This window comes from Schistocerca piceifrons, chromosome 1 (genome assembly GCF_021461385.2).
Source record: "Schistocerca piceifrons isolate TAMUIC-IGC-003096 chromosome 1, iqSchPice1.1, whole genome shotgun sequence".
In the NCBI taxonomy this organism is placed as follows: Eukaryota; Metazoa; Arthropoda; class Insecta; order Orthoptera; family Acrididae; genus Schistocerca; species Schistocerca piceifrons.
This window is the reverse complement of record NC_060138.1, coordinates 341,506,076-341,530,381: the sequence shown is the minus strand read 5'-3', so window position 1 is coordinate 341,530,381 and position 24,306 is coordinate 341,506,076. Positions and strand designations below refer to the sequence as shown.

Below are 24,306 nucleotides of genomic sequence, written 5' to 3'. Positions count from 1 at the left end.
GGTATGAGGATGGGTCGGAACGACCCATCGACTACGCTTCCAAGACCCTCAACGATGCCCAACGGCGTTACTCTCAAATCGAAAAGGAGGTGTTCGCTATCATTTATGCTCTAAAAAAGTTCACCGTTTTTTGTATGGTTCTAAGTTTCACCTCATCACCGACCACAAGCCGCTGGTCTCTCTGTTCAGCCCCTCGGCGTCGCTTCCAGATAAGGCAGCTCACCGCCTGCAACGTTGGGCCTTATACTTGTCTCGTTTTCACTATGAAATTCACTATCGCCCCACAGCCCAGCACGCCAACGCTGACGCGTTGTCGCGTTTGCCGATGGGGCCCGACCCGGTTTTCGATCGAGATGAACTCCTCTGTTTCCACATTGATGAGGAAGAACGTCGTGCGGTCGAGGGTTTTCCACTTACAGGTTCGCAGGTTGTGTCGGCTACTGCGTGGGACCCGGTCCTGCGTCAGGTGCTCGGTTTTGTTCAACGGGGTTGGCCGGACAGGACCAAGGCCCAGGCATCGGATCCCCTTCGCAACTACCATGCCTTGCGCCTTCGTCTGTCTGTTCGTGAGGGTGTTGTTCTTCTGGCCACGGATGGCGCATCTCCACAGGTCGTGGTGCCAGCCTCTCTTCGCAAAGATGTTCTCAAACTATTGCATGAAGGCCATTGGGGGATTTCTCGGACTAAGTCCCTGGCCCGCAGGCACATTTATTGGCCTGGTATTGATTCGGACGTCGCCCACATGGTCGCTGCGTGTGGTCAGTGTGCTCAACAACTGGCTGCACCTCGTACTATGCCCTCTCCGTGGCCTGATCCGGCGCAGCCGTGGGAACGGGTGCACGCTGACTTTGCCGGCCCCTTCCTCGGCACTTATTGGCTACTGTTGATTGACGCCTTCTCGAAGTTTTCGTTTGTTGTTCGATGTCCGTCGCCCACCACTGCTGCGACGACACTGGCTTTGTCCAAAATCTTTGCGCTAGAAGGTCTTCCATCCACGATTGTCACAGACAGTGGCCCTCCGTTCTCTTCGCAGGCCTTCCGTGATTTTTGTACTGGACAAGGGATTTATCATGTTACAGCACCGCCCTTCCATCCGCAATCGAATGGGGAGGTCGAGCGCCTTGTCCGCACTTTCAAAAGCCAGATGAAAAAATTCCTTAGTGATTTTTCCACGGATGACGCTCTGTTGCAATTTCTGAGTTCTTATCGCTTCACGCCTCTGGGTGATCGCAGCCCTGCTGAACTCTTGCATGGCCGCCAACCGCGCACTCTACTGCACCTGCTTCACCCTGTCAGGCCTTGTACTGTGTCCCCTATTGCGGGAAAATACCCGGTGGGCGCCGACGTGTGGGCACGAGGGTATGGATCTCGCCCTAAATGGATCCTGGGGGTGGTCCAGGCCCTTCGCGGCCGCTGGCTTTGTGAAATACGTACGGACGATAGCATGGTTGTTCGCCACTACGACCAGATGCGCCCACGAGTGGTGGCCACGCCGGTGCCACCGCCCCTTCTTTCGTCTCCACCAGCCCGAGAAGCCAGTCCTGTCGCTGCTGCCGATCTTCCGGGCGTGTTGCTGCAGCCGACGTCGCTACCACTTCCGAGTACGCCGAAACCGGCCCCAGACGCGACACCGCCTTCTCCGGGACCCATCTCGCTGGGGCACACCCCCAGGTCCACGACACCTATGGATGCTGCTCCGGAGTTTTCCCCCATCATCTCGTCCAGGAGGGGCGTTCCACGCGCAAGCTTCCGTCCTGGCCATTTTTGACCATACTCTCGTGTTTCTCTGCGGGATCTTCTCGGGGCCTCCCTAGAGGCCATGGATGTCTCCGCACTGTCCGTGTCTCCAAGGAAGTGAGTTTTTTTTTCAAGGGGAGAAAAGTGTTGTGACGTTGCCACGAGATTTAAAAGTGCTGCTACGTCAGTACGCGAACACGGCGATAGAGGCGCTCCACAGCCCAGCAGAGCGCGGGAGCGCCACCTGGCTATGAACGGCGCCGGCCGCGTGTCACGGCACGGCAGTCTAATGACAGATACGGAGTGAATAGCATGTAACCCGCTATTGTTCCTACTTTGTGTATCCACGCAATTTATTAGTGATTAAAGGTTATAACAGGTATAATGTTATGTTAACAGTTAACACACTAAGACAATTAAAACAGTTAGAAACTTTTTATATGTCTTGAGGCAGCATAGCTGATTGCACACAAATATATGGACTTCATTTGAGTAGCATTTGGGAATGAGAGTCTTAGCGACTTCCAATAAACTTTACACATAATTTCAAACATTTACAAAATTTTTGCTTGCTGACACCTTCCCACAATTGCTGAAAGGAAAAAAAGTGTTTTGCATACATTTCTGCTATTCGTGCTGTAAGACGTCAGCTTAGACTTGGGGTTTTAATTTACTACTTCTTTATTATCATTTCTATTCATAGCACAGTTTGCAGACAGTGTCAGCATACATCACAGAATGTAACTACAAAATTCTATCATTTTAGACACGCAATTCAGGAGATATGACATCACAAATATTGAGATACATAATAAACTAGTTTTGCTTAAAATTGAGCACAAATTACCCACACTGTATTTATCCAGTGCTTCATAATTAGAGCACTTGGCAATTTCCAGCAACCTTTAAGCTTTATTTCAACCTTTTTTAAATGTTTTTTGCTTACGTACTGAATGTTAAATACTGAACACTTAAACAGTTTAGAGTAATGAAATGTTTGAAGCTGTTTTATACATGGATGTTCAATTCTTTAAAGAATCAGAGATTTACTGCTTTTTGTATATTTGGTCACTATGTTAATAGTTTTTGTTGTAGATCTCATTAGTAACGATGTTGTTTATACTTTTTATGAGAGGTGTGTCTCATTAAGACCAAGTATGATATCTGCAATGGCTGGCAATATTTCAAACAGCACTTCACATAGCTTAGAATATTTTTGACTGCCTTGTTAGAACTAGGGATCTCTCTGTGGGATTCTTCTGTTCCTTTCGTTTATCAGAAGTGTTGCATTAGTTCTTGTTTTTAATGATATTATGAAAAGGATAGTTGCTACTCACCGTATGGTGGATAGGCACAACAAAGAGACTGTCAGAAAGTGAGCTGTTGGCCAACAAGGACTTCATTGGAAGTAGACAATATACATGCGAGGGCATGCACACTCGCACACCCACACCCTGGCTGCCGAGGCCAGACTGCAAGGAGCAGCACATGATGGGAGAGGCAGCTGGGTTGTGGAGTGGGGAGGAGAGGAAGGAATAGTAGGGTAGGGGTGAGGGAGGGCTGGTGGAGTTCTGCTTGTGCGAGCCTACATTAGCAAGGTGGAGAGAGGGTAGGACAGCTAGGGGCAGTGAGGAGGTTAGACAGACGGTGGGGATGAGGTGGGAGGGGGCAGGGGTGGCAGAAAAGGGGAGAAGTAAAAAGCCTCTAAGTGGATTGGTGGAATAGATGGTGTGTAGTGTCAAAATGGAAACAGGGAAGGGGCTAGATGGGTAAGGACAATAACTAATGAATGTTGAGGCCAGTAGAGTTACAGGGACATAGGATATATTGCAGGGAGAGTTCCCACCTGCCCAATTCAAAAACACTGGAACAGGTGGGAAGGACCCAGATGGTAAAGGCTGTGAAGAAATTAAGAACATCATGCTGAGCAACAGAGTGGTCCAACTGTTTCTTAGCAACAGTGTGTTGATGGTTATTCATGTGGACACACAGCTTGTTGGTTGTCATGCCCACATAGAATGCAGCACAGTTGTTGCAGCTTACCTTGTAGATCACATGACTGGTTTCACAGGTAACCCTGTCTTTGACGGGATATATCTTACAGTACCGTAACCTTCCTGGCCTCAACCTTTGTTAGTAATTTTTCTTACCTATCTAGCCTCTTCCCTGTTCCCATTCCAGTACTACATAGCCCTCTGTTCTACCAACACACCTGCAGTCTTTTTATTTCTCTCCTTTTCCACTATCCCACCCCCCCCCCCCCCCTCCGGCCCTTCATCTAACCTCCTGGCTGCACCTAGCTGCCCTACCCTCTCTCCACCTTGTCCCTGTACCCTTTTATTGTCCCCCAGCCTTACCCTGCTATCCCTCCCCACCCCAGCCTCTTCTTTACCCCCACCACCCATTTGCCTCTCCCATCATGTGCTACTGTTTGCAGTCTGGCCTCAGCAACCAGAGACTCTCTCTCTCTCTCTCTCTCTTTCTCTCTCTCTCTCTCTCTCTCTCTCTCTCTCTGTGTGTGTGTGTGTGTGTGTGTGTGTGTGTGTGTGTTTTGTCTATTTCTGATAAAGGCCTTGTTGGCTGAAAGTACCCTGGTGCCTATTGTGACTCAGCATCTCCACTGTATGGTGAGTAGCAACTATGTTTTTCGTAATATTGTTACATTCCATCTTGGATTCTCATTTTTAGCCATTTGTTTGGTGTGTTGTTGGTATGTGGTTGAATAAAGTGAATGAGAAATGGTGTTCTAAAGCATCGCCAAAAGCCCTCCACTTTGAATATTGGTAGAAACTCACGGCATGAGAGTACAAGCCACTTCTGTTCACTTCCTGTGTGTACTGTGCCCAAGCTGCTGTTGGTATTTTGTTGCACAGGTGCCTGTGGCATTGGTAACACAATGAAAATCTCATTTACACGACTGTAAAAACTTGTATGTTGCAGAAATATTTTTAGTTCTAGCGCTTTCTTTTTATTATTGCTACGCTACTTTTAGATCACTATTTGCAATATTGCCAACTCTTTCTATATGATTCTATTGGTTGAATACAAAATGACTTGCGCGCGCGCGCACACACACACACACACACACACACACACACACACACACACACACACACACACACACACACATATATATGACTGCCAGCTCCAGCATCTCGGGCTGGAATGTTATTGTAAATCTGTTTGTAATGCTCTAAGATTTATTTAGATAGAGAGAGCCTACTAGAATGAGGTTCTTTCTTTATGCATCTGCTCTGCATCTTCATTGAAACTAGTAAAAAATACCAAACTGTAATATTTATAGCATTAGCAATAATGTCAAGGTAAAGAAATACTAATGTCTTTTTTTTTTTTTTTTTTTTTTTTTTTTTTTTTTTTTTTTTTTTTGTGCTCCCAGAATTTCTTTCTATTCTTTCCAACATAAAATAGTGACCTACTTGCATGTAATAAATATTGAAGGTATAATGGTTCAAAAGATAGTGGTATTATTTTTCATCTTCCTCTCTGAAATCGAAGCCAGTGAGCAAAATTTGTGCAATAGCAGAGAACTGCATCTTTGGTACATTGCTAGACAAGAGATATTGTTTGATTGAGACAGTAGGAAGCCCCCAGTGGGAAAAGACGTTTTTACTTGTAAACATGTCTGACACCACTGTAGTTTTGCTCACCTTCTTATTACTTCCAGTTTTAAAATTATTTCATTTGAAAGTATGTCTTTGACTGAAGGATTTACCCACATTTGAATTTCAGGGGGGATTTTATTTATAATATATTTTTATTTTTTAAGATGCTTCTTTAGTAACAGTCTGTAACTGCCACACCAAGATATCAGTCATTACTGACACTACAAAACAGTTCCGTATGTACAATTAAATTGAATAAGGTTGTTCAGTTAAAACTCATTACAATGCAGTGCAGTGATACACATTACATGTTATAACAGCTTTTTGTTTGTGGTGAGCCCAAATAATTTTTTATTTTTATTTTTGGTAATTTGATGAGTGCCATTAGATTTGGCTAAACATCCCTGGGTTATCTATTTAGATCCACCATTTGGCTGTGGACAATGGAAAACTAGGGGAAAACCATAAGAGGAGCCTTCAATTTCATGTCATAAGTACTAGTATTTATCCTTTAGAAAAAGTTGTGCAAGGAATATGGATTAACAGATGAGACTATCAGCTTGTATAGTACAATAGACAGGATTAGACAAATTTTATGGATTCATGCACAAATGAGGACATGATCATACAGAATTACAAAAAATAGGCTGTACATAGGGAAATATCATTAGGATGGCTGAAGGACAGAATTGTTGAACATGAATTATCAAGTTTTATAGGAGGACAGAACTATCAAAGTAAGTTAAAATATGTTCAGTCATTGTAAACCTGAAACATTAAACATTTTTTATACATGTGTAACTTTATCCAGAGCCAAGCCAGTCAAGGATGTGGTTGTGTTTGTTTCTGTGTGTGGTTCAGGAATACGCCATCAGCGGTGACCTTAGGTCCAATATCTTGAAAATGCCATGCAGGAAATTGGGTGGCAGCTGTACATGTAACAATCATACAGCAAATATCAGAAAACATATGACATAATATATTCCCTGAAATTCATGTTGTACAACAAAAAATTTAATGTTGCACTCCTTATTGAAGAAAACAGAGGTACACAGATTTCAGCGAAGTCATTGTTATGATCACACAAACTAAAATCCGAGGATTTGGGAGAAAGCAGTCTAAGTACGTAATATATTTATTTGTGATATACATATCTTTAAATTGCCATCGAGTTCAACTTCTGACATGATATGGATATCACATTGAAATACAAGTCAGTACTAGTTCCATACTCTGTCAAAAGTGTGTCTTTGCTATATATTGTTCACATTCATTTAAATTATCAAATTCACATAGCTGTGGTTCCGGTTTCACCCATTTGAACAACAATACAGTCTGTCAGCCTCACAGCAGTTACATTCACAGCCTCATTATTCTTTTCCAAATCTTAGTGTGGAATGTTTGTGCTCATTCCATTTGGCACTGCCAAAATTCATGTTCATGGAGACAACAGCATTCATTACACACACAATTATATGATTTACACACACCATCTGTGTCAATGATTTTAAGCTTGCATTACGTTGTTTCTTTTCACGTACTGCTGTTTATGGTGGCTTCAAGTTCATAGACATTCTGATCTGTCAGTGTTGCATATGTATGTATTGTCAGTCTGTGAGTACAGCTCAAACTGCATCCTCAGAATACGAGATATTCGAGACCACAGCTCCCAAATCACATGTGAAAATCAGGCTACATGAATGGCTATCTACTTATAATGCAAAGTCTCATCATAGTAACAACTAACCTAAATTGATCTAGGAAATAACACCTTTGCTACGTCAGAATTATACCTCTTTCACAACTTTACCTAGCAATACCATGAAAGGAACATTGTACCTGCTTAGCCCTGCGTGGCCCATTTACATACCAGTCTATTGTATAAAGGTCATGCACTGAGGCTCAAAAATTTTTTGCCACCTCATTGTGTTTCTCAAACTGGTTAAAACATCAGTATCACAGACAAGAAATCTAATTATACACTACCTAAACACAAGGTAATGTGCATAAATTGCAGTGTTCAAAACTCAGCCAATTGCTTTCTCATATATAGGTTTCTGTTGAGCATTACTTCTGGTTTATCAATTTTTTAAACATGATCAACATAAAGAAATAAACTGGGTCCTAAAGTCCTACCACTTACTGTATCAGCAGAAAGTGACTTCTATGCATTCAATGCAAGTCATACTTTGTTATCAAGGAGATTCTTAAAATTGCAGCATGCAGGAAAATAAATATATGTGTACATATGTTAGTAGTTCTACTAATGTTCTGTAGTTCATGACAATTGCTTGCTGACCACTAAAATTAACATCATGTTCACAAAATAGACTTACTTACAGCTACACTAATATGCACACTTTCACATACCACAATTACCTTAATTGGAAAAGTTCTTTGTGATTATCATACACTTTTATGTTGGATCACAACATAAATATATGCTATATCAACAAAAACAATCAATTTTTGAAAACATCATGAATTGGATAGATAAAAAAAAAAAAAAAAAAAAAAAAAAAAAAATATCTGCTCACCATGTGGTGGCGGGAGAACAAATGGGTATAAAATATTACATCTGCAGATATCCTATCTTTCACCTTTAAGCTCTCACGTTTTCAGATCTCACCCGATATGGTCTCCAACAATCAGTCTTTCTTTCTCATCACATCTGGTAAGTCTACATCTACATCCATACTCCGCAAGCCACCTGACGGTGTGTGGCGGAGGATCAGAATTGTACCTCTTCCACAACTTTACCTAGCAATACCAGGAAAGGAACACCCTGACCCGAGGTCCTGGGTGATTTTTCCAAACTCTGTCCCTTTTCCTAAACCACACCAGTCCTTTTCCTTCACTCCTCTTTTTTCCCCTTCAATCCTTCTGCCAGAAGAAGGAGCCACTGGCTTCAAAAGCTTGTATACGTAATACCTGTTATATATGTGTTCTGCTGCTGCTTGGTCAGTAGATTTTTTATCTATCCAACATCATAAATATATGCTATTACTTATATCCTGCAAAGCAATCACTTTGAGTATTTACATTCACAGTCTATAAGGTACACATTACAACTTTCAGAGTTCAAGTTGTTCTTAGCGCTTCATAGCAACATAACAATGTCCTTATTTATACATAATTGACTACAACTATGCTAAAAAAATAATTATTGAATATCTTCACCCATTATATGTAGTATGAGGTATGAATATATATTTGATGTGGAAATACATCAAGCTGATATTCATAAGAATGAATTGTCCCAGGTTATTCTTCAGGACATTTCTGTACTTAAATAGAGGGCATTTCAGTTTGGATTGCTGGCTAGCATTTAGATAGTGAGATTCATTAACTTTGTTAATTACTTGGTCAAAAATACGTGGACTAGAACTCGGGCTGCAGTGTGTGGTGACTGTCATCCTCATTACTAATGATTATCAACTTAATGTCTTGGCAAAATTATCATGAGCAGCATCCATTTGCAATAAATCCACAATTACATCCTGCCCATCGACTTTAATATTATGTTTTCCTGAGGAGAAGTGTCATGCTATTGTTGTGCCCCTCACTATCAGGAAGTCGATTCCTCAAATACAATCAACTATGATGTTATCTGTTACTAGAAATGTGCTTTGAATAGCTACATTTTCTAGCCTTAAAAACAAATGGGCCTTTATCTTTACGTTTTTTGACCTGGTACCAGTTGTTCCAGGATTTGCAATTCATAACTGACAAAGTAGGTACTTTGATAGATTCACATACTCTCTTATACAAATTAGTAGACAGCACATTCATGGCTGCAGTGGTATCCAAAGCAATCCCACATGTTCTTGAATAGCCAATAGTGATACTTGCTTTCACAGGATGACTAGTACAATCATTCAGTTCTTGATCTAACTTCCCATGTATGTCACTCCTGTCAGCATGTTTACATTATTATCACTGCCCCCACTCCTCCCTTTAACCGTCATTCTAGGGATTAATGTGATCGCCCTTGTTTCTTGGTTCAGAAATGGTAGAAAAGCTATAAATCTCTTCCACTTCATGTCTGGAGTCCAGCTGTTTCATTTCTGCTCCTGCCTGTGATCCTGCCATTGAATTCTGATAACTGGGCCTGTACTGGTTATCTTGCTGTTGTTGCGACTTCCTTTTGACAGTGTGTGGTGATCTTGGTAGTCTGCTGTTGTAAGGCTAACATGATAAATTTGTCTGCTCTTCTTCACAGAACCCATGATGGCCATTGCCAAGATTGTCACTGATCCATTATTAGTACCTTATTAAATATTTGTTCAAAATGCCAGCTTGTTCCTGTTGTGATGTACATTACTTGGTCCAGCTTTCCCATCTATTTATATAATGTCATTTGAACCCTGACATTAACTCATCCAAGTTGATCACCAGGACATTAACCAATTTTTCTCTTAATTTGATGGGCAACTTAGCCTTGAGTACTTGTACAATGTCCCTGTTTGAGAGTGGTTTATCTCAATACTTGATTTTATTAATATACTTTTCAAACATACTTTCTGAGATTGCTTTTTTTTAGATCAGTGGTTCTGGATTAAATAACTCTTTTCAGATTCTTTCCTGAATACCTGTAGACTTGTAATTAGCAAGGAAAGCACATTCAGAGCCTTTGTAACTGTCGCAAGATTTTGGTGCCTTCATGGTCCAAAGAGCAGCATCACCTTGGATGTACTGGCTAAGGAATGTGATCTTTCTCCATTCGTGAGTGAGACCAGTGTTGCCAAAGTTCTGGAAATCAAGAAATTTCAGACATTTCAGGGAAAGAAGGGAAATTTAGAAAAAAATACACTGGAAAATCTCATTTTTGCGTCAGTGGATGAAAATGTTTGTTTGGAGACAATAGACATCATCACTGGCTGGGCACAGCTGAGTAGCTGCTGGGTTTCATGTGCCCCTTCCAATTCCGTCCTTCCTACCGTTTCTCCTGTCCCCACCGCCCCCTTCAGTTTGCAGTCAGCACTGCCACCACTGCTTGCTGCTAGCCAAGCAGTTGCTGGTGAGAGTGACGGGGAGGTGTGGGGAGTGGTTTGTTTGTATCTCAGAGTATTCACACACGTTATCCATTACACGGATTTATCAATGCGGTCTCAATTCAACAACACACTGTTGGTGACTTGTGACTGTGGGCATGAATAGCTGATCTCACAGAATTGGATTTCCGCAAGAGGCAGGGCTTTGTGATCAAAATGTGCTCAAACCTCCTCCTTACACTATGTGATCAAAAGTATCCTGACACCTGGCTGAAAATGACTTAAAGTTTGTGGTGCCCTCCATCGGTAATGCTGGAATTCAATATGGTGTTGGCCCACCCTTAGCCTTGATGACAGCTTCCACTTTCACAGGCATATTTTCAATCAGGTGCTGGGAGGTTTCTTGGGGAATGGCAGTCCATTGGTCAAGGAGCGCTGCACTGAGGAGAGGTATCGATGTCGGTCGGTGAGGCCAGGCATGAAATCGGCGTTCCAAAACATTCCCAAAGGTGATCTATAGGATTCAGTTCAAGACTCTGTGCAGGCCAGGCCATTACAGGGATGTTACTGTCATGCAACCACTCAGCCACAGACTGTGATTATGAGCAGGTGCTTGATCGTGTTGAAAGATGCAATTGCCTTCCCTGAATTGCTCTTCAACAGATGGAAGCAAAAGGTGCTTAAAACATCAATGTAGGCCTGTGCTGTGATAGTGCCCTACAAAACAACAAAGGGTGAAAGCCCCCTTTCAAGAAGAACGCGACCACACCTTAACACCAATGCCTCCGAATTTTACTGTTGACACTACACACCCTGGCATATGGTGTTCACTGGGCATTCGCCATACCCACACCCTGCCGTCGGATCACCACACTGTGTACCATGATTCGTCACTACACACAAGGTTTTTCACTGTTCAATTGTCCAATGTTTATGCTCCTTACACCAAACGAGGTGTTGTTTAGCATTTACCGGCATGATGTGTGGCTTATGAGCAGCCGCTCAACCATGAAATTCAAGTTTTCTCACCTCCTGCCTAACTGTCATAGTACTTGCAGTGGATCCTGATGCAGTTTGGAATTCCTGTGTGATGGTCTGGATAGATGTCTGCCTATTACACATTATGTCCCTCTTCAACTGTCGGCGGCCTCTGTGAGTCAACAGACAAGGTCGGCTTGTATGCCTTTGTGATGTATGTGTCCCTTCATGTTTCCACTTCACTAGCACATCAGAAAAAGTGGATGTTTAGGAGTGTGGAAATCTCGCGTACAGACGTATGACACAAGTGACATCCAATAACCTGACCACATTCCAAGTCCGTGAATTCCACAGAGCACCCCATTCTGCTCCCTCACGATGTCTAATGACTACTGAGGTTGCTGATATGGAGTACCTGGCAATAGGTAACAGCACAAAGCACCTAATTTTTGAAACGTATGTTTTTGTGGATGTCTGGATACTTTTGATCACATAGTGTAGCATTTCTAGATACACAAGCTTTACTGATCCGGCTGTGATAAATAGCAGTCTAAGAGTTAACAAGACTAGAATCTCAAATACTTCGCAGACATTCTCTTTGCAGAGTTGTTTGAGTACTAAGGGCTATGACAAAGTTGAGAAAGAATTTGTATAACTGCATGCTAAGCAAGAATTTTTGGATCTCTGCACAAACTTCGAGATAAGTGAGATGAGACACATTCACTTGGAAAGACTTATTGGATGGTGATACCACCTGTCAGCACTTGTATACCTTTCTTTAAAAGAGTCTCATTCTGAGCCATGGTCAAGCCTATGTAGAGCAAGGTTTTTACATTAATGATGAAGAGTGTATGATAGTCAACCAAATCACTGGTAGCCACGTGTGAAGTATATGATGACCTGGAATTGGCTGCTGGTGTCTTCAAGATTGATGTTAACAAGAGAATGATTTTGGACTATCACATTGCTTGAGATCAGCATGACAAGGCTTTAAGGCAGAAACAGTGTGAAGAAAATGAAGAAGTCGAGAGAGCTAGTTGGAAGAGGTCTATGGACAGAGGGCCAAAAGGTCACAGATTCTGGCTGAGAGGGCCACTGAGCTGAGTGGAATTGACGAAGAATGAGCTTCTTTCACACAGGAGTTTTGGCTGTTTTCTGTGATTGATTTTAATTGTTTGTTTGACTTTCTATTGATTGACAAAATACTCAGTATTATTTGGTAGAGACAATGTCACTCTGCAGGCTCTAGTGCTGCCATTCTTATTTTTGAAACATCAATGTTATGTTATACAACATATTCGTTTATATTTTTTGTCCGAGGTTACGCATTACCTCGTCTGGAAACGTCATAAACCCTGAATGGAGAAAAGAACAAAAACTTGCTCTTAATTTAAGGTTTGAGTAAACTAATTAATAAAATCAGAAGTCCTTTAACTGAAAATAGCTTTTATTTACACCACTTATCTCTTTACTTTCTTTTCAGATCACAAATTTTGTAAAGGAGATGATAACTCTCTATTCATTTGAAACTAGACTATATACCACTTTCGGAAATACAGAAGTCCTTACATTTATTGTCAGCTTACCTGTTTACTTACCCTTCAGATCTCAAAATTTACCAGGGAAAAATGCTAAATCTGTATCAGCAAATCAAAGAATTGTCAGGGAATTTCACTTTGGGAAACTTGTGGCAACCCTGAGGACAGTACACCCCGAATGAGTGTATCAGTACAACACGGTGTATGCTGCATGTGTCAAGTAAAAAGTCATGAATTGCATATGCCATATTAGATTTTCTTCTAGTAATGCTGACGTTACCTTCAGGGCAGCCCCCATGTTTGTTCAACGGGAATTTGAGCTGAGGGTATTGCAAGTGTTGTGTTTTATTGTAACTCAACATAGACTGGCACATTGTGTCATTTCTATGTGTGAGTGATTTCTTATTGTATACATTTTCTTACATGTCCAGAGTTTTCTTTTTAAGTGAGTTTTTTTCTCTTCTGGAATGGCATAACACTGTTCAGCAAAATCTGGCACTACAGTTTCTCTTAAACCTTTAAGTTCCATCTGGACTTGCTCTATATAGGCTTCTTGTTCCGACCGAGCTTCAATCAAGGTGCTGGTCAATATGTCTTTAATTTTATTTTCAGTTTCTACTTTATATGACTTAAGTTGTTCCTTAGCTTTTTCTTCACGTTCATTAAATTGTGTGTCAATTATTGTGACAGTTTGTTTACCCTTCTCAGAAGTCCATTTAGACAATTTCTTGGGTATTTGACATCTATGTGCTTCAAACAGCTCCATTAAAATTCATCCCTGCTCAGTGGAAATATGATGGGAATTTGTAGACAGCATCTGCTACACTTCTTTGGCCTTGGGTAATTTCAGCAACTTGATTTGATAATTGGCGAACAATTTGTGCTACCTCTGTCTGTGCTAGGGTAATTTCAGGAACTTTACCTGATATTGAATCCGCACTGATGAAATTTTGCCTACTGCATTAGGACAGTGGTGAAAAGAAATGTTTTCTGGAACATTTCCGCCATCTGACCAACTAGTTTGGTTATATGAACTGTTGATTTTTGTAGTTGCAGGTCGTGCTAAACATTACTTAATTCAGTTGTGTCCACTTTTTCCTGTTAGGCAATCTGTACATCAGTAATAGATAGATAAAATATTGTTTTTTTGTTCATAAAATTAATTTATTAATCTCTTGAAATTATTCTAATTTCCAAGATATACACATGTAATAGCAGCTAATATGATGAAACATTCTGGCACTTTTTCGCACCCTCGAGTGTTCTGCAGCCCAAGGCTGCCCTCTTGTCCCTGTAATACTACTAATAATTAAACTGCTAATGAAAATGAATAATCCTGTTGGCCAAATGTTAAATATTGACAGTACTAGAGCAAACTCGTATGCAAGCACAAGACAGAATAGGAATAAATTGTGCTTTTTTTACCCTCCAAAATTGGTTTTCTCCCTCCACTAGCTGTAGTCATGTCTTACAAACTTTATCATGCCCTGTTTGTTTCCAGTGGGTAAGTTTTTTTTCCTTTCTTTTTTTCCCTTTATAGCTTATCAGATTTTTGTTCATGAAATAAAGAATAGACAACAATTGTAATTACAAAAAATCATATTTTTTTACAGCTATTTTATTTCACCTTGTCTTACTGAAAAAATGTAACAGGGTAGTGCAGGCTTCTATTTGCTGTTCTGTTATGATTGCCATTTCTAATATTGTTAACTCTTTCTATATGATGCCATTGACTCCGTATTTTTTTTTTTTTTTTCACCTCAGCATCAACAGCAGAATGCTTTCCTTTCGTGTGTCTTTTCATTCCAGGGGGAAAAAAAAGTCACACAGGTCAAGGATGGGTGAGGAATGAGGGTCATACCACTTGTAGTCAAGAATTGTCATACAGACAGGACTGTGTGGGCACTGGCATTGTCTTGTGGAAAAAACCAGTTGTCCAACTACCACAAATCAGGCTGCTCCCACCACACACTGTTGTGCAATCTTTTTTCAAAACTTCCAAGTAGAGAACTTGGTTAATCTCTCATTAAAATAAAGCAAATCAGCATTTTTTTATGTTTGACTTCACTTGACAAGCTTTCTTGAAGTCTTGCACTGGCTTGATTGACGCTGTGATTCAGGATTGTAAGCATAGCACCAAGTTTCATCACCTTTGATAAATTTAAAAAAAAAAAAAAAAAATTATAGCACATTGAGACTCTTCTTTCAAAGCACAGCATGCTTTCATGTGACCTTGTCTTTGTGCAGCAGTCATGGCATGAATTTGGTAGCCACTCTTTTTCATTCCTAAATCTTCCGTCATCGTTGATGATTACACGAATGTTTTCAACATTATCAAGTGTTCGGGCCATGAAAGGATGACTAGAATGCGGTTTGTCATCAACCGACATTTCACCATTTCTGAAAAGGGTAAACTGCTCAGACACTTGAGTTTTCCCCATATTGATGTCCTTGTAAGCCATTTTTAACATTTCAGAAGTTTCTGTTCCACTTTTTCTGAGCAAAAACCAGAATTTCGCCGCCACACACTGTTCAGGAACATGAGCAATTGCGAAAGCGACAGTCACACAAAGCAATTTTCACTATAAACTCACTTGTTTTGACGTCCTTCAGTGGCAGCACTCTGCTTTCTGATGAGAATATTTGCTCCATGTGCTCCTAGTGGCAAAATGTGGAACTACAAAAGCTCTGACTGTCAAAAAATGAGTTCAGTTTCTTTTGGGATTCTCTTGTATGTTGAGATAGAAAAAAAAAAGAGACTGTAATATAGCAAAGAAAGAATACAAATTTTGTATTGTATCAATGTTGTTAGATATTCGCTCATTGGTGTCACTGGAAAGTGATTATGACTATATAAATGGGACATTTTTTACATCCCTCATCACTGTGTTCAAATATTTTCATAGCAGAAAGTCACCAGAAATGTAGGTTTTGTGCAAACTGCCAGTGGCTATTTCCACATACAGTTGAGTATAAACACATGAAATAAATAAGCCGATATTGAACTGGAAACGGATAAAATCATTTTAGGCTGTGAAAGAAAAGATAGTAAAGATAGTAAGAGGAGTGGAAAACCCTATCAGTCCATCTCCAAGCTAGAGTCAGCTGCGGCAGATAGAGACAAAGTCTAAATATTGAACAAAACACAGTCCAACAAATAGCATTATTTGCTACACAAAGCACACGGAGTTCACTGTTGAATGCCAGTGTAGGTAGACACCAAAATGGCTAGTGCAGGCCCACTATCGGCTTATGTGGCCAGCTCATATGATACACTTGTACCAGTCAGCTCATGGCATCACTGCCAGACATCATCATAGTTACAAGACAATGAGAAGGGAGATAGTCTTTTAAATGTTGGAAATGCTCACTAGGTAGGAATCACCTGATAATGATAAGTTGTCCATTGTCAGAGTTTTTATAGCTCATATGGTTAAAACAAGGCTGAATGCCACCATATGAAACTAGCTGGTTGACATAAACAATCTATTATCATGAAAGAGGAAAATAAATTGTGGTGGGATTTCAAAATGATAAAAAGAATGTTGTTGTTTTGGGAATTTAATTAGTAGGATAATCTGAAATCATTACATCATGTATTTCTGTTGTGCCCCGCTGCCCCAATATATTGCGGAATGAGCTGCACATGCAAATAGAAATTTAATTGCCTACGCCAAATACACGTTGCCCAGAGCCTCGCTGTAATATCTTGTGATTATTTGCTGAATTGAATTGAAGTACATGTTTTTATTTATTTTGATTACTTGAATGTTAAATATTCTAAGAGAAAATCATAATGTGTAAGATATTATAAATAATAAAACACTATACCTGCAACCTACATTAATATAATACTGTAGTATAGTTCTCACAATTAAGTATTTACATAAATGTTCGTTTATATTCACTATGAGTGCAGAAGAAGAAGTAAAATGTTTCTGTATTGTTGGTGGAATACATAAATATCTGTATCGTTTTCTTGTTTCAGATGATGTACATGGCATTCATAAAAAACTCAAAATTTGTCTCACCAAACACATTGCCTGCAGTTAATTTCATGAGACGATCACTCACCGAGCTGTATAATTTAGATGAAAACATTTCATACTACCACGTTTTCCTCTACATTCGTCAGCTTGCTATTCACCTTAGAAATGCTATTACTGTTCAGAAAAAGGTAAATATACTGATTTCTAACTATTGAATGTTCAGAGAAAAGTTACTTTGATCTTTCTATCATATTAGCATTGGGCTCTGTCAGAACTAAATACAATTAAGAAAAATACTTTATAATTCCAGAATGAGATTTTCACTCTGCAGCGGAGTGTGCGCTGATATGAAACTTCGTGGCAGATTGCCCGCGAAAGGCAAAGGTCCCGAGTTCGAGTCTCGGTCGGGCACACAGTTTTAATCTGCCAGGAAGTTTCATACTTTATAATTGTAAATGGTACTTGTTATCTGTGAAAGGACAAATTTAGGAACTGTGGCCTTTAATGTCATCTAGCCATTTTATGAAATATGTTTTTTCTTTAGTCTGAAATCAGAATAGTTGACTAATTCAGTACAATAATATACACAGATGAATGTGAAAAATCGATGCATTTTGCTTAGATTGGCTCACTTGGGTCATAGTACTGCTCTCAGAAATAATTTCTGTACTGTCAGCATGTGTAAGTCATTTGCACAATCTATAAATTAATATGCCTCATAATTATTGTCGTAGTAAGGTGCAGTTGAGATCATTTGCTATATAATTTTCAGATAACTTGGCTCCATTTGTTTCCAGAAACAATATACCTATTCAGAATTATTAAATTGTGTGTGACTGGTGAATTATGCTTGTTCAGTGAGCTCAAAATGATTTAATTTTAGTTGACTGAATTCTCTCTCTCTCTCTCTCTCTCTCTGTGTGTGTGTGTGTGTGTGTGTGTGTGTGTGTGTGTGTGTGTGTGTAAATTTAGATTTCTTTTATAATTTATGTCATTGAATTCTGTATATTACCTGATAAAGCTAGTCTTGTTTTGTTAACTGCAGATCTAATGAATGCTGAAGATGATTGATTGTAAACTGAATGTTTGTGAGAAGATAAAATTATTTACCAGGCTGAAACCTAAATCTAGATAGCTGATTTTTTTTTTTTATATATAGACAGTGCTTTCCTGATCAGTCCATCTCAAGGTATTAGCTGCTACAGGTTTTGATACTTAATAAAGTTGCCATAATGTAGTGTTCCATGAACTGTGAACGGAACATTCTGCCTACTTTTTGGTAATAAGCAAATGAGCCTGATAATTTTTTTATTTCTTCATCTCTGAATGTACTGTCATTTATTTCAGTTGTCTTATGTTGTATTGACACATTTTGGTTACAGTCAGATCTTTATTTTTGATGTAATGATAATTTTATCTGAATATTTGGACACATGCTGTTGAATCACATTAGCAAAAATTTGGGAACATCTTAAAACAGTTTAAGTGTATTTTCCTTTATTGTAGTTGAGCACAGTGATGAGAAAGATTATGCAGATCAGTTGCAATGAGGTTGCAGTTGCATAGTTGTGGGAAATTTCTTTATAATCTGAAGAAGCAATTCTATTTACATAGCTTTCAACCAGTGCTATGACTATGACTGACTTAGTCGCGTACTTCTCCCATAATCTTACCAGATGCAACTGCAACAGTTGCTCAGGAACACACCATAATAAATTACCACTTCTTTCATGTCTTGCTGTAATTGCTACTTTCAACAACTAACCTTCTTTTGCGTTATGACAGGTTTCTTACATTTTTCTGCATTAGTGGCTAATGTAGTGTTCAAAAGGTAGCAGTTGTTAGAATGGCATCCTCATTGGTATATATTCAGTTATATTTCTATTGCTGGCGGATGTTCTAGAAGTTAAAACATTGTATGTCTCTTGATTGTTTCTCTGTTGACTGTTTTGTATAGTTGAACAAACTTGGAAACTTTTTATCTCGTTAACTTTTTATCTTATTGTCTTTAAGCTAATTGGAAAGGTTAACGCAGTTATGTTGTAAAAGACTCCAGTTTCACTCAGATTTTCTTTACATATTTCTTAAGCCTGTACAAAAGGGAAACCAGCTACTGAATAACAGTCTCCAGTCCATTGGATGATAGTTATATTGTCCACTTTTGTCTGGCTGTGGTTTCACTAATACAAATTTCCTATCCCATATCTTTGCAAACTAGATTTCTTCTGGTGTTATACAGATCATTGAAAATATCCCAATAATTTAATAACAGAGCCATACAAATCTCAAACATTTGGATCCTTGCCATTATGCTTTTTCTTTAGCTCTCATTGTGTTTATCTATTCATCTGAGCTGTCCAAAACATTGCATTGTGTAACATTAAGCAGAGGAAATTTTATGGCTTGTTTGTGTAGTTATAACAATCTGTTGATTATAATAACAGCAAAAGAGTAGTTCATGAAATGAAAATTCAGTCTTGTTGAAAGATGCAAATGATTTGAAAATGTTTATGTCCAGAAAACTAGAAGCCTGTAACATTGCAGGAATGGTGAAATTGTTACCATTTGTGCACGTATATTAAGTGAAAATATATAGTTTTATTCAAGTATAAACAATTTGCAGGAAAACAGACAGGCAGTCTGTAATTGGCAATTCATGCAGTCAATTCATCTGTGGACTGACCTCTTGGGTGCATCGGTCAACAAACCACAGCTGCAACAACTTGTATATCCGTTAGTACAGGTAAGATTTTGTTTGTATAACAGTGTTTACATATGACAATAGCAAGAGAAATGATTAAAAACCACGAACAAGACAAATGGGCCTGAGAAATAGTGATGCTGCTATTGATATGTAATGCAGGTTTCCATTCTTCTCTAGGTGACTGATATTTCTGCTGCGCTCTAAATTGAAAAGTAGGCACAGCAGTGGGGAAAACTGGCAACCATCAGAACAAAAAGGGGGAAACAATTGCTTTTGGCAGTTGTGTTTAGAAGATATTGTTATGAATAATACAAACTCTGTGTCACATTGTGTGCGCTTGAGCATCAGTTAAGCACTATCCTGCATGGGAATGCTCCTAAAATGCTATTCAAACAGCAACACCAACTACATCAATGCATACAGTTTTAGTCAAGGAACCATGAGAACTTTGGGTCACACTGATTAGATTGAAAATCCACTTCATTTGTGAATGATGTATCTTTTATTGCATGATTACTTTTGGAGGCCTGAAGCTCCATTGTCAGGTGCCACACACCACAACAAGAAGAGGGGTAGGACATGGGGCAATGTGTTGTTAACTTTACAAGAAAAACAAGTAAATCCTCAGGTAATGGCTACTACTCACATTGTTTGTTACCGTATTTACTCGAATCTAAGCCGCACTTTTTTTCCGGTTTTTGTAATCCAAAAAACCGCCTGCAGCTTAAAATCGAGTGCAAAGTAAGCGGAAGTTCTGAAAAATGTTTGTAGGTGCCGCCACAACTAACTTCTGCCGTTGAAAATATGTAGCGCTACACAGGCTTGCTTTGCAGGCACAAAGATAAATACTGGCGCCAAAACCTCTGCGTCAGTAAAAAAAAAAAAAAAGAAGAAGAAGAAGAAGAAGAAGAAGAAGAAGAGTGGAAGACGAGCTTTTTTTCTCCGCCCCGAGTTTCGACCACTGCATTTTCATACATTATCCAACGAAACAACGAAGTAAATACAAATTCTGTATTGTTCATCTGCAAATGTAGCAGCATTTCAATGTACTACGAAAATCCGACTGGCAAGACTGTTTGGGGTTTTTGTCAATATGGCTAACTCTTATGTTCTGAATTTTTTTCCTACCTGTGAGAAGAGATGGTTGCTAATAGGAACTTTTATGAATTGTGAATCACATGCGGTAGTCTCTTCACCATAAGAATAATACAAATATAAACATTTTGCGATGTATTCTTTCATGTTTGCTGCTATCTCATTTAAATCCTATCTGCCTAATAAACTACGAAACTAGAGTGAGACAACAGCAAACGCGGAAGAATACACATATCATGTCATGTTTATATTCGTATTATTCTTATGGCTAATAGTGATACAGTCAGAAATGAAGCACGGCCATTGACTAGATTTTTAAATCTAAGATGACCAATTTCTGTGCAGAATGCAATGTAATGTCCTAAAGCGGCGTCTGCAAAGATTTTTAATGGGGAAAAATTTTCGTTAAACTCTCGTTCAGAACATCTTCTATCATATGCAGTATTATTTGGTTCTTGTTGATCATTATCAAAGAAAGCAGCAGTGTAAGTAACAACAAATAGCAGTCTCTTGCCTACGCTGCGGTAGCGCGCAGAAAAGCAAACCATGCCGCGAGAGGCGACAGGCCGTGAACACGCACTATCAGAATGCGACAAACAATGCATCACACAGTATAGTAATGCATTTTCAGCTTAGAGTGACGTTAACACCTATAACAAAGAAAATGGCACTTATCAGATCAAAGAAAAATAAGCAATCAATTCAAACCAGACGAAGCACGTGAAAAAGGAAGGGTACCTGTATCAATACGGATGGAGCGCCTGACGCATAGCAATGGCTACCTTGTAAAGCTTAACTGCTAAGCTTATGACTCGAACCAAACTACTGTAGTTGTATCGTCATTCATTCGATCTAAATTGTGTCTCATATTAAAATGGACCAACTTTGTTTCGATTTGGAGGTGCGGCCTAAAACTTTTCTCTCTTCTTGAATTTCGAACCTCAAATTTCAGGTGCGGCTTAGATTCGGGAAAATTTTTTTTCCTTGATTTCGAGTCTCATTTTGCAGGTGCAGCTTAGATTCGAGTAAATACGGTAAGTCACGGGTGTGGGACGGGCAGCCCAATTACGAAATATGCACTCGCACTTAGGAGACATTTGGAACTGCAACAGGAGAAACAACAGTAATTGCCATGCTAAAGAGAAGACATGCCTCAGATCAAAAGTAAAAATATAAACATCTGCAGTTTTCACATGAGCAGTGAGAGTAGTTGTCTTACCAGCTGTGTGTGGTGGAGCATGCAACTGGCAAATGAACTAATGATGTTGGGGACAGAAAATAAAACTGGACCATTCTCTTCATATATATAAGACTCGGACAATAAGGATGAAACAGAACCCTAGTATTGTGGTGTCACCGCCAGACACCACACTTGCTAGGTGGTAGCTTTTAAATCGGCCGCGGTCCATTAGTATACGTCGGACCCGCGTGTCGCCACTGTCAGTAATTGCAGACCGAGCGCCGCCACACGGCAGGTCTGGGGAGACTTACTAGCACCCGCCCCAGTTGTACAGCCGACTTTGCTAGGAAAGGTTCACTGAGAATTACGCTCTCATTTGCCGAGACGATAGTTAGCATAGCCTTCAGCTAAGCCAATTGCTACGACCTAGCAAGGCGCCATTTATCCTTTGCTATGTATCTAATGAAGCATGTACAGTAACAAGACCAATGTTCACCAATTGTGGATTAAAGTTAAGTATTCCAGCAGCTACGTACTTTTCTTTATAGCATTCATTACGTATCCTGTTTCAGACCTCACGCCAGCCTGCGTGAGTTTAAGCGCGTGCCCTTCGGTTACCCGTCACTGTGGATTGGCTGTCTTGCCAGTCCACAACAAGTATAAATCAAAACATATAATTGTAATATGCCCAAAAAAGAAGGAAAGAAAAAACTCTTTTGTACTAAAATGAAACCCAATATTTAGGCAACAAAAATTGGGTAAAGCAATAAAAAAATTGTATACTAATATGAAGAAATGCCATATTTAAGAAATAATATAGGATGAGAGAGAGCAGTGAGATCGTACAATGTAAACCCACCTGCCTCTCGTTCTCATAAAGACAATAAAATGTAACAAAGCTACACTAATGACCAAGAGTGGCAAAAACAGAAGCCAGCTCTGTGCTAACGAGCATCTGATGCGTGTGCTCATGGGTTGTAGAACATGGTGTGAGCTAAAAGGTATGAAGTCAAAAGTCAACTAGATGTCAGACATACAAGATTGAGATATATAAACTTAAAAGTGTGTGACTACATGTCAACAAGTACCGATAAAAAACAACCTATGGTTAAATGCTTCACATGCTCATTAGCCCAGAGCTGGTGTCTGTTTTTGCTACTCTAAGGTGTTAATGTATGTCACACTTTATTGTCCATAGGAGCAGTACTCCCTTTAGCGTGGCAATTTCTGTTAAGTGCAAGTGCATCTTTCGTAATTGGGCGTTCCGTCCCACACCCATGACTTAACAAGCTATGTGAGTAGCAGCCATTACCTGAGGATTTACTTGTTTTTCTTGTAAAGTTAACAACACATTGTACCGTGTCCTACCTCTCTTCTTGTTGTTGTGTGTGGCACCCAACAATGGAGCTTCAGGCCTCCAAAAGTAATCATGCGGTAAAAGATATATCATTCACAAATGAAGTGGATTTCCAATCTAATCAATGTGACCCAAAGTTCTGATTGTTCCTTGAATAAAATTTTGTGCATTGATGTAGTCGGTGTTGCTGTTTGAATAGAATTTTAGGAGCATTCCCATGCAGGATGGTGTTTAACTGTTGCACAAGTGCACACAATATGACACAGATGAGGTTACGTTATATGATCTAACCACTCCCTCAACATATTTTATTGCCTAAATAGGGCATTTTTTTAAATTTTAGTATAAAGTTTTTATATGGAGTACCCAATTTTTGTTGACTAGATACTGGGTTTCATTTTATTATGAAAGGGTTTTTTTGGTGTGTATTACTGTAACATTTATCAAACAGTGGAAAATCCAGGATGGAATGTAACAATATTATGAAAAGGAAAGTCACTACTCATCATATAGCGGTGATGCTGAGTCGCAGGTAGGCGCAACAAAAAGAATGTCACAAATAAAGCTTTCGGTCATTAAGGCCTACATAAAAAATACACTCACACTCACATACTCACACATATGCAACTCTCACACACGACTGCAGTCTCAGGCAACTGAAACTACACTGCCTGAGACTGCAGTCGTGTGTGCGAGTTGCATTTGTGTGTGTGTGTGTGTGTGTGTGTGTGTGTGTGTGTGTGTGTGTGATCTATTGTTGACAAGGACCTTAATGGCCAAAAGTTTTTTTTGTGACAGTATTTTTGTTGTGTCTATCTGCGACCCAGCATCTCCGCTATATGGTGAGTATAGACTTTCCTTTTCATAATATTGTTACTGTAACATTTTTGTGTTACACCATGGTTCTCTTTCATTCTTATTGTTGAAGGCCTTATATTTATGTAAGTGGACAGTCCATTTAGTACTGCAGTTTTATAATTCCTGTGGTTTTATTTCCATCCCCACCCACAGTAGTTCATATGCCAGTTCCCAGCATTGTTATGCCCAACTGGTAAACCAGCAGGCTGTTCATGAAGGCACTCCTCTCAGTGCTATGGTACCTAAGTGTGAA

The 24,306-nt window shown here is 39.6% G+C and overlaps 1 protein-coding gene across 1 annotated transcript in view; it reads left to right on the top strand.

Moving 5' to 3' along the window:
- Nucleotides 1-24,306, top strand: part of LOC124788150 (nucleolar complex protein 2 homolog) — a 143,188-nt gene that overhangs the window by 65,315 nt on the left and 53,567 nt on the right. The window contains exons 7-8 of the mRNA XM_047255300.1: nucleotides 16,859-17,047; nucleotides 19,483-19,602. Coding sequence (XP_047111256.1) covers nucleotides 16,859-17,047; nucleotides 19,483-19,602 — 309 coding nt within the window. The remainder of the gene's footprint in view (nucleotides 1-16,858; nucleotides 17,048-19,482; nucleotides 19,603-24,306) is intronic.